This window comes from Echeneis naucrates, chromosome 1, assembly GCF_900963305.1.
Source record: "Echeneis naucrates chromosome 1, fEcheNa1.1, whole genome shotgun sequence".
Classification (NCBI taxonomy): Eukaryota; Metazoa; Chordata; class Actinopteri; order Carangiformes; family Echeneidae; genus Echeneis; species Echeneis naucrates.
The window spans coordinates 2751630-2763504 of NC_042511.1; the positions used below are offsets into that span (position 1 = coordinate 2751630).

The window sequence follows — 11875 nt, forward strand, 5'->3', positions numbered from 1 at the left end:
TTGGTGTTGTTAGTGTTGGTGAGATTGGTGATGTTCATGTTGGTGTTGGTGATGTTGGTGTTGTTGGTGTTGGTGAGATTGGTGATGTTCATGTTGGTGGTGTTGGTGATGTTGGTGTTGTTGGCTGTGTTGGTGTTGGTGGAGGAGGTTGAGTCACTCTACTTCCAGCATCTGAAGGGCCTGATGACAGCTCTCCTTACAGCTGAGAAAAATCTGGCCGCTTTGGACTTCTTCTTTCTGGGTGGATCAGCGAGGGGCTCGTCAACAAACCGCTGCAGTAAAGCCACAACAGCTTCATCAAAAACTGGCTCCTCTGATATGGCAACCCTCAGCAGTTGTTTTGGAGGGTTAAACACCAAATGAAGCTCGTCAGCCATTGCCTGGTTGATTCTGTTAACTCTGTTCTGGGAGTCGCAGGCGTTGACTTCCTCCAGTGCCATGTGTGACAGCTGCTGGGTGAGGGCGCTGACGGACATATTGGTTGTTTCTGGCACTTTTGTGAGGAGCCTCAGGAAAAGAGAAGTCATGAAGGTGTTGGTCATGTCCTCTGTTACAGAAGAGGAGCTCTCTGCTGACTGTGCTAAGAGCCCCTTACCTGCTTCCTCAGGGGTCAAACCCAGACTGGGGCCACGTCCTTCTGGGCTGTGCTGAGAAACTGATGGAGGCTCAGACTCTCTGTCAGGAGATGCTCTCTGTGAGGTCACCTCATGACCAATAACCTCTTCATTCAACACCTCAACACAGACAGATATAGGTGCTTCTACCTCACAAGGACGTGGCGTCTGATGTGTTGGTTCCGGCTCATTGTTGGCGTGAGGGGACTCTGGCGTGATGGTGTTCTGCTCTGCTGATGTGGACAGCATGTCTGCGACGACCTCTACGATTTCGTTGAGTACACTTGACACTTCCTCACTGTGGCTCCTCTTATCAGATTCTTGTCTGTCCTTCCAGAGGAGCACCTTCTGTAGGAACCTTTCCACAGCGTCCTCAGTCATGGCGTACAGGACCTCAGGTGAGAACTTTGACTGGGCGGCCTCTCTCTTCCTGGTCAATTCTGGGATGACAGAGTCAGAAAGACAGCTGCCCGCTGAAACGATGGGCATCTCATCTGTCAGGCCAGCCGCCAGGTGACAGTACATTTTATCCACTAGTTCCTTTGAAAATTTCCTGAGCTCTCCGCTGGCCTTGATGTCGTCCACAGTCTTGCGGAGACGTGCTGCAGGATCCTTTGTTTGGTGCAACATCTCAAACAAGCTGTCCACATCAGACTTTATGGCCTTAGCACCAACTTTGGATCCTGTGCCATTGACCCCCATCCTGCTGAATGAACCGGTAGGTTCAGGTGTATGAGGGGATCCTGTATCCTTTTTGAGACGGACCATGTACTTTGGGTTTTCTGCCTTCAGTCTTTTCTTCAGCTCTGCCATCATTTTTTTGTACTGCTTCTTGGCAAAGGAGGAAAATTTGACTTTGTCTTTCTTCGGCTCTTCAACTGGGAGGCTTTCTAAAAATTCGTCCTGTGAAAAGAAAAAATCTTTAACCCTGTACAAAATTGGCCACAGATTAAAATGTTGACCGGGTGGGCTGGTCGTCTGGCTGCATGCAGCAACATTTTCAAAGTTTTCATAACGAAGATCGTCTATGATAACTTTGACTATGTCAGACGCTGCATCCTGAGCATCCAGAGAGACGTCAGACAGGGGAGACTTTTTCTTCTCTTGGTTTTCACTGGACCATTTAAGTAAAATGTTGGTCACAGCTTCGGTGGCTGAGTGGACAGAAATCTTTGACTTTACACTCAGCGGTGAGTCACAGTGCTCCGGTTCTTTGACTTCTGGGGTCTCTGGTGCCTGAGGTGCTGGGGTCTCGGAGACTTTCTCAGGTGAGGTGACTTTTGGATGCCAGCACTCTCCCAGCCACTGGAATTTCACCTTGTTCAAACATCTTCTCAGACATTTGGACACGTAAGACACCATTTGACCCAGGAAGCCGATGCTGGACACGGTGCTACTCACAACAACAGCCGGCTCTTCAGGCAAAACGGAGTTACGGAGGGCCTCGGACACGATGGACTCCACCTTCTCAGAAACTTCCTTATCAACTAAAGCTGTGAGCTGTGCAGCGCTGTCACATTTCACCGGCTCCACGCCGAGAACCTCAGCGAAGCTCTCAGAGAGCACGTCTCCCACATTTGTGTTGAGGTTCTGCAGTGTTGATTTTATTTTGCGTGCCGGTTTCTTCTTGTGAAAGCTCTCCTCGATGGAGGGAGTGAGAAACGAGAGGATGAAGGTACAGATGCTCTGGAGCATTTCTGCACAAAGGTCAGCCAGCATAGCTGCTGTGGCCGGGTCCAGGATCCCTGCAGCTAACAGGTTCCACTGTACTGCAGAGAATCTCCTCAGGTTCCTGCTGACGACGGGATGAAGAGCCTTGGCTGGGACGAGGGCAGTGTTGTCTGTAGGTTTTCTGGGTTGGTCCATTTTCGATGCTTCTGTGTGTGTGAAGTTTGAATCCTCTCTGTGCTTTGAGATTGTTCTCTTGGAGATACTTGTGTGAATGGGAAGTCAACGCGGAGCTCTATTTACCTCCCACTCTGTGACGTAACAAAGGACGTCACACATCAAAGGCGTTTCCGCTGGCGCGTTCTCACTCACGTCACAGGCGCTTCCGGAATTTGAAGCGACGGCGCGGTCGCGCGCATGCGCAAAGTCGCAGTTCATGCCTCATGCACGAAGAAACTGCGCGCATGCGCAAAGACGCAGTTTATTCCTCATGCACGAAAAAACGCTAAAATCTGATTTATTTGGAGTTTCTTGGTTGTTTTTAAGAGAATGAAAGTGTCGACGCGAACGAACGCATTCTCTCGTGTGATCGCCGTTGAACGGTCGATTTCTATTTCTCCATCAGAGCCGAATGGAGCTGTGATCCGGATGAGAGAGATGTGAAGTGCTGTCGCCTCACTTTCTCCAGATCCAGATCCACATCCAGATTTCTGTCCTCTTCACTTCGTCTTTTATTGTCGACCGGAAGTCGGCTCAGTCCGCCGATCAGCTGTTGAACGGGCTAGCTAACTCACTTAGCTAAACATAAGTCTGATAACAGTTCAGTCTGTCGATCGAGGTGAATATCAGAGACACCACAACCACCACAGATCGGATTGTGTCCGTATAATAAATGTTTTGTGGCTGACTCCTGTTGGACACGAAGCAAAAAAAGCAGAAATTCAAACTCCAGTTTCGTGCCTCTTTCCTGATCCTCTAAAGTGGAGCTGTGTGGATATTAGCCAGCTGTATCAACATACATTCTAATATAATGTATGTTGATAATATAATATTGAAATAATTTAATGGGTTCTATTCCCAGTGTGGGTACCTGGACATGTCTAAGTTAATTAGTGATGACTAATAGATTGGGCTAACGCAAGGCACAGCATCTCCAAGTTCTAGATCAGAGACTAGATATTTTATACACTTAATAATACTGAAGTTTACTTGGTTTATACTGAAAGATATAAGAAAATTTTCTACAGTCATGCTAACGTAGTAATTTACTTTTAAGCTTATACTTATATGTACTTATTTAAAGTGTATACATTTTAGTTCTTCCTGCCACAAATTAACAATACTGAGTATATCTTGATTCAAGTACAGATTAAGGTCATTGACTCGCGCTTACATTTAATTTACTCAGAGATAACCTCCCAATTTCTGGTTGAATATCTTGCCCAAGGACATTTTGGCATGAGGAGCCAGGGATCGAACCATCGACCACCTCATTAAGAGACCCATCCTGCCTTCGTAGACACAAGCGCCCCAAGGTGCACAGTGTAATAGCACAAAACTGTCGAGGGTGGGGGGTTATTTGTTGTCGGGAATTTGATTTTACTTGAAATGAGTGTTTATTTGGCAGGAGCCATGTACCAGAGTTGGCTCATTTTTATCCACAGGCCCTGGAAAATACAGCCAATGTTCTCAGGGCAACAGCATAACACAGCAGAAGTTGATCCGCTCTAATGTCATCACCATTTAAACACAGGAACGTTTGGAACTATCTGAGTAAAATGCAGTTATTGATCAGAATCATTTCCCCTGTTAAAACCTGTCCAGGTGTTGAACTGACCTTGGATGTGGCCTTGAGATCTGTGTACACTTAAAGTCCGACCTAAAACTTTTATCTACATTATTCACCGTGTGTTCAGTAGCTGTCAAATACCGAACTGCAGAGAAAGGCACATTTTCCCACAGTTGAATTCCAGAGCAAGCCCAGAGGCACATTGGACAAAAAAAGACACAAGATTATTCATGCAGCTTCCCTGCTGGGTTGTTGTGACATTATGGGCTGAGAGTATCACGCCGAAGTGTTTTCTAATTCATAAATCACACAGTCGGTCTAAATACACCGTCTGACTACAGCAGGTAGTTTCGATTCGGGCTTGGAATGGTTTTTACGAGTTATCAGGAAGAATGAGAGGTGCTGGTGGTGTGTAAATATCAACCTGAGCAGGGAGTTCAGATCAGTGTGTGATGTTTTAATCCAATTTTACTACAGACACAAACTAATTAGGATGGACAAGAGATGGGATCATAAAAGTCCTGCTGTCAGAATCAATTAATGGATGATGTAATGCATTTTATTACTACATACTTTATTACTATACATTTTACTACTAAAGCAGACATTACTATGATCACTGACGTTCGGTCAAATTACTTACTTACTTACAATTTACTGTGTAAAAGCACAGTGACTGGTTTTTGTCATTTTGAGGATATGATTAATTTTCTGCTTTTCTGTGTGCTCATGTGTGGTTATTGCAGGTGTTTGTGCCCCTTGTGTTACCACAGTGTGATGCCCTCTCAAGCAATCATAATGAGAGTTTAAACTGTCCTTTTTATTCAAATCTTCTGTCCAACTTCATGCCCTGACTAAACCAGAGCTTCAAAGATCCTGCTTCGTTCTTTCTTTCACGCTCTTCTCTCATCTTTTCTTCTTCTCCACAGCTCTTCTCCATCGTGATCTTTGGCTGTATTGCCAATGAGGGCTACATCAACCGCCCCAAAGAAATAGAGGAATACTGCATCTTCAACCGAAACCAGAACGCCTGTAATTACGGCGTCTTCATGGGCTCCATGGCCTTCCTGTGCTGCATGGCCTTCCTGGCTCTAGACGTTTACTTCCCCCAGATCAGCAGCGTCAAAGACCGCAAGAAGGCTGTGCTGGCTGATGTTGGGGTGTCAGGTAAACTTCTTATTTATACAAACTTGACTACATCACAACATGCTTTTTTCTCTGGTCTTCAACACTTCAGTATGTGTGTTTATCATTTTGATAAAGATTCATTATTTACAGGAAATGTTGAATACACCTCATGAACAAAGAGATGGATGCATGAATGGCATCTGAGGTCATTGTGTTCTGGAGAATACATACTAATGAACCTTTCACAACAGACTCACAAAGTGCTTAACAGCTTGTGAGGCAATAACACTTAAAAGATCGTAAAATAAATGACTGCATGGTGGAAATCATGGGTTCCACCAGTGCAGCTCTGCAGGTTGTTGCAGCACTCAAAGACTTGCCTGCTATGACTTAGCAACGTGGCTCAATGACCTACAGTGACAAGAAAAAAACAAAAGTAAATAATTAAATTAAATTTTTTAATCAAAGTAATTAATCACTCAATAAAGCCACAAAATACAGTTCAGTGAAGACAATGGTGGTATGACTAGGTCAAAGTCCAATAAAAGCAGCTGAGATGTTTATTTTATTTTGACAGTCAGAGAGGAGGCATGCTGCTGAAGGGCACTAATTCTCTCTTATCAGATCTGTACTTCAGTGTGGTTTTAATCATACTATACAAGCATAACATTGACTTTTTAGTCTCTTCATCCAGCCACAATATGATGACTGGACTCAGAATTCTATTTAGATAAGTAAGCACCTAGGATTCATATGATGAAGCACCATTTAGGGGTTATATTACAGTAGCTGTAGGTACACCAGGCTGCTATCTGGGCTTTGGGGACTCCTAAAGGACTCTGGTACTTTGGTACAAATGTCCATTTAGATTCAAGAATGGATGGATTAAAAATTGGTATAAAATTAAGGCTTGTGGTCTTTCATCAGTGATGTGGAAGGGGTGGCACAACTTATTCTTGCAGCTGATCAAAAGTCTCCAAATCTCCTACCTTCAGAGAAATCAAAGCAATCCTTTGGAGCTATTAAAAAAAATGACATGCAGCTACAAGAGCAATAACAAGGACAGGAGGGCTCTAACAAAGCTGACACATTGTGCTTTGTGTTTCTGATGGTGGCTTCCTCTCCTTCTCTGCTGCACTGCTACTGCAATGAACTCAGTTATGATGACAAGATAGTCAAGTGATGAGTCAGTTAATGAGACCATTCCTGTCATAGACAAGATCCTCCTTCCATGTTTTCAGCACTCACACACCTGCTCTCCGTCTCCAACCTTGTCAGTGGTACGAGTATTTTTTACTTTTTCATACTTTACCGAAGCGGGGGAACAGCCTGATCGGACGCAGATGCTTCTGATCAAGCTTCACCTATTTCCTTCCTCACTGTCACACTTAGAATAACAGTGAATGTGGTAAGATAATATTTGAATTGCTCTCTTGGTGTACACTTATTTTAGTGGAAAGTCTGGTGGTGTTCCACAGGGACTAGTCCTTGCAGCTCTGGAGATATTCCTCTTCTGCCTTTTTCCAACAATAGTTAAGCATTGAGATTGGAAGAAGGTAGCTCAAGGCTAGAATAGCTTTGTCTAATGATAAAGCTAAAAAAGAGCCAAACAAATTTAGTAAACAAAGAAGCATCATCATGAGAGACGAACAAGACAAATGTTTGATTCCCCAAGATGAAAAGAGGACCCTCATGTTCATTCTCCAGTTACAACTCTAAATCTGTTGAACATGGTTACCTACATGGTTCCCCGGCCCAAGACCTTTCGAATTGAAGCATTTAAGGCACATTGACAAATAAACTGTTGCATGTGAGTGTTTAGGGGACATCTGGTCCGCTCCACATGGGAATGGATGGAACGGCCTAAAAATTCAGTCTTATAATCTTTATGCCCAGCTAACTGACTGCTGGCTCAAGCTGCATGTGAGTGATATCAATCTCTTCTAACTCTGTGATAATCCAACTAGGGGAATTATTTTCAAATTAAGGTGAAGAGAAACAGCTGGTGTGAGGGGTTGTAGGATTTTTATCACCATATTAACTTCCTGTGTCTTTCTCGCTCACCAGCATTCTGGTCCTTCATGTGGTTTGTCGGCTTCTGTTTCTTGGCCAACCAATGGCAGGTGACCAGCCTTGAGGACAACCCGCTTCGGGAGGGAGGCGATGCTGCCCGAGCAGCCATCACCTTCTCCTTCTTCTCAATCTTCACCTGGGTAAGATCCTCCACGCCTTCCACTGAGCAGATTGGGTGCAGTGCCACGCATGAACCAAACAAAGGGTTGCTGCAATGCAGTCACATAAAGGTGTCCCTCCGTTTGTTCTGTGCATGTGTTTGTGTGCGTATGAACTCATAATGTTTGGATGTTGTTTCAACAGGCTGCCCAGACTCTCCTTTCTATGGAGAAGTTAAAGAATGTGTCATTTGAAGAGGAATACACCAAGCTGTTCCCCCCTCAGCCTCATCAACCTTTTGTCTGACTGCTCTGCCACCCTCACCTCCCCTGCTGTCTTAACCCTCTGCAGCCGGTCCGACACACTCACCGCCTCGCCTGAGGTTGCATTTGTTAAAGCAGTAATGCCCAGTAATATGAAATACTGCTGGACATGACTGCATTTGTAATCCAGCAGTAAGACAAACGGTTATTCCAATGCTTTTTTGCCAGTAAGCTGTTGCTTAATGCTTTTGCTTTCCATTATTAACAATTTTCCTGACTCAAGCACATCATAATGAGAATGTATGTGCAGGTGGGTTAATTCAGGAGTTGATCTGTGCAGATGACTCAACAGTTCCACTGCCAAATGCTGAGATTTGCCTTCTTAACACCTTCTTAAATTGCTGTAATCCTTTTTTTGTACGGAGAGCTTGACTGCCCTCTGGAATTTTGTTCCAAACCAAAGACGATAATGATGTCTTGAAAAATAGGTCAAAAGATTGTTTAACTACTCCTCGAACAGAGAGAGTTTGTTTCCATCACATTTAAAGTTAAAACAGGTAGCTCAGCAGTTTATTGCTGTTTTTTGTACACAATCTGTCCAGCTGGAGTTTCACCACCAAACACGGAGCTCTTAAACAAGCACAATCTCAATTTACAGGACGAGGTACCTCCTCATTCGGGTTAGGGTTAGGGTTAGGGTAGTTTAAAGGAATAATTGCACATTGTGGGAATTTCACTTTTGGGCAGACCGTTAGATAATGAGGTCAGTAATTTATTAATATGAAACTGAAGCTGGTAGTCTGATTTGGTTAGCTTAGCATAAAGACGGGAGAACAGCTAGCTGTGGGGAATTTTTTTTAACAGCAGCTTCCAGAAGTGACAGGACTTCAGGATGAACAGATAAATTTATGACATGACAGTCAGGCACATTTAGTCTTGTCTGTTTTTGGACAGAACCAGGTTAGTAATGCTCTCCTGTGTATTCAACTCTCCCTCCGTGCATACCTTTCCTTCCTTGACTATATTATGAAATTAAGCTGTTAGATTGATTGTTGTTTTTTTGTAATAGCTTTTTGAGGCTGACTTCACAGTATGGGCAATGGATTTTAAAAGGCTTTATTGCAAATTGATTGGATTTTTATGGGTTGAAACTGTGCATGCAAATTGGGCCATAAATACAACCCTTATTGCAAAATTAGTATATTAAATGCTCCACATCCATATATAAAAAAAACAAGCCAAAAAAACCATCAGAAATATTCTGGATCCAATGTGTAAAATATCCCAACAGGTGATTCAGACTGATCAGCTATGACACAACAGTAAATACAACTTCCCAGATCTCTGATCTTAAATCAGCTCGTCTCCCTCTGTGGGTTTGTCTTTCTCTGAGTCAGCACCTTTGTTGTCTCTCTGGACTCGATATCTGGCTCCTGCACGTCATTGACCTGAAACATCTGTATTTATTGACTGAAGTGAGATTTGTGATGTTTTACAGGACAGGGTCTCGGCTGTTTAATAATGCACACAGGCTCAGTTTAAATGCAGAGTGGTGTTCAGGGATTCTTCCCCACTATGGAGCAGAGTGATACGGATAAATAGCCTTTTCTGCACTGCTGTCTGAAGAACTAACCCGCTGGTGCTGACTAAATAAATGACGATCTAATATGCTTCACAAGCTTTCCAGCCAACTAATCAATGTTCCCTTCTCTTTCTGTGTTTTCTCTCTTCCCCCAAACCTTTCTGTTCTAACGCTACTGCATCTCCGCTTCACCATTTATCTTCACACCTTTCAATCACCATCTGTGCACCTTTTTTTTTTTTTTTTTGCCTTCTTGTCCTTCATAACTGCCGATCACCTACCAAAGGCGGGCCAGTCCTTCCTGGCCTTCCAGCGGTACAAGCTGGGAGCCGACTCAGCCCTTTTCTCCCAGGAATACATGGACCCGAGCCAGGATGCAGCTGGAGCCCCCTACACCTCTTTTGGTGGGGATGATCTGGAGAGCCCGGGAGGAGGCGGAGGGGGCCAGGCCAACAGCGATGGGGCCTTTGATGGCACTGGAGGATACCAGCGTCAGGACTACTGAGATATTTGGGGGTAGCTATTTAGTTGGGATGATCTGGATGATGTTGCCCAAAATTTCTAATTTCAAGCAGTTTGTACTGATCCATATAGAATAAACATAATGCTACATTAACCCCACTGAGTACCGGTGGGTTGTTTTGACCCATTTAAGACGCAAGTTTGATTTTAGCCTAAAGTTATTATAACAGTACTGTTAGTTATTGCCCCATGCGCAAACATTTGAAGATTCAACCCAGCACAATATGAAATAAAAAAAACAAACACCTACCCTGGGCCAGAATAAAGCAGTACTGTGCCAGTTTACACCTTACTGATATTTGGCTATCCACTGAGTTAGTGCTCTTAACCGAGTGAGACCAACTGTGACCAGGGTGGAAGCCGGCATATTTCGCAGTCGAATTATCAGGCTCAAACCTTCTCTTTCTCTAAGACAAGCAACAGAATTTGTCTTTCTGTAGGAAATCTTGGGTAACTCTCCAGATTCTGGGGAAGGATGGGTAAAAGTGAGGAGTGGGATATGAGGTTGGTCATGAGTCAGCAGTTAGAACACCAGATGAGGGTTCAGGACGTCTGTAGGAGGATGTCTTGGGATTAAGAGAGATGCTGCGTTCGATCGATGGTGTTAAAGAGGGTTGAGCTCTTCACAAACAATTGCGAGGTCCAGTGTTTGCTGAAATGGTCACACAGTAGCAGATCAATGCTTGTGACCATATTGCCTTTATTTTTCTTAGCTCATGTGCTGTCGGTCTGCAAAATGACTGCAATCAGTATTCGTTGAAACACCCCAAAAACAAACACACATGCAAGCACAGGTCCACAGCGAATTGATTTTTGAACAGATACAAGACAAGTTTCTGCTGACGAAACTCCTTAGAGGTGCATTACAGGAAATGGGAGCGTATCTGTGTGTGTTACAAGCTATCCTGTGTTCTTTTTTGTTTGCTAATTGAGGCATGGATGTTTGTGTTTTCCTGTTCCCCTGAAGAACCTGCTTTTTTCCACCGTCAACTGTTGCCTTAGTGCTGACTGCCAAGCAAAACCCAACGAACACAGGGCAACATACACAGGATCACAGCTGGCTTTAGGATACAGCTGACTGAATTTTGTCCTGTATTATTCCTAAAGCACGTAAAAACCCTCAGTGAAAACCAGGCATTTGACATCATTATAGAGCATTATTAATGACACAAATGGGCAGGCAGGCAGACGGCTTACCACCGAAGAACTGCAGGTCATTTATTATCTTTGTGTTTTCCATTTTATTTCAGCAAATCTACACATGAGGCAACCATGAACATCCTGAGTACTGAACATGAACATGCATTGCTCTGTTTTCTGAAAGAATAAAGTATATCTATCTCTATAAATATATGTAAATCTATAATTCGGTATATTATAGTGTTTAACAAAAGATTATGCTTTATTTTAGGGCATTATGTTAGTTCTGTATAAAAAAGGAAACGACCATAGGCAGAAAAGCGATGGTCTCTTTGAGTGTTCTTGTGATATAATATATGGTGAGGTCCTTCATGCCTCATCCTTTATGTTGCTCTCAAGGTAAGGAGATGTTTTTATTTTGGAATAATAATACTAACTATAAAAAATTACTACAAAAAAATGTGACCAAATTATTAAAGTATGTATGAACATTTATACTTTACAACAGTGTAGACTTAGAAATGTGTGATGTTCCTCTGTGAAATCTGTTAAAAAAAAAAGCTAAGGTTTGAGAAAAAAGATTGTGTACAAATGTATGTTTTTGATGTGTTTGATTTTAACCAATAAAAATGAAGAAAATACTGATATAAAGATAGAACTGCCTGGTCTGGGATCTTTTGCATTTAAGGCCTTTTCTTAACACATGTTCCTGTTCACATATGTAAGAACTGCTCAACTACCTTGCAAATTTAAAAAAGAAAAACGGCAGCTTGTCTTTTTCAGGGATCAGAAAAGATGACTATTATTATACACACTCAACATTTCTGCTTTTAAAATCATCCTGCTTCCACCGTTGGTCACACTTATAGAACAAATTACAGAAACACTGAGTATAAAATCTCACTGAAGTGTTCTCAGGGCATTACTGACACCAAGCAGCTGCAGTCAGACAGTAAATGTCTGCAGCACATGTCTCCCTCCATTGGCAAGACTTTTA

The 11875-nt window shown here is 43.1% G+C and overlaps 1 protein-coding gene across 4 annotated transcripts in view; it reads left to right on the forward strand.

The window, feature by feature from the left end:
- The window catches only part of syngr1b (synaptogyrin 1b), a 32900-nt gene extending 21378 nt beyond the window's left edge, over positions 1 to 11522 (forward strand). For 2 of the 4 annotated variants that reach the window (XM_029508546.1, XM_029508536.1), the window contains exons 3-5: positions 5001 to 5238; positions 7267 to 7412; positions 9503 to 11522. In XM_029508546.1, the coding sequence (XP_029364406.1) occupies positions 5001 to 5238; positions 7267 to 7412; positions 9503 to 9721 (603 nt within the window). In that variant the 3' untranslated portion in view covers positions 9722 to 11522. Of the gene's footprint in view, positions 1 to 5000; positions 5239 to 7266; positions 7413 to 7575; positions 8300 to 9502 lie in introns of those variants that run through there. The other 2 variants (XM_029508555.1, XM_029508563.1) reach the window with 2 other exon arrangements.
- The last annotated feature ends 353 nt before the right edge of the window (positions 11523 to 11875 follow it).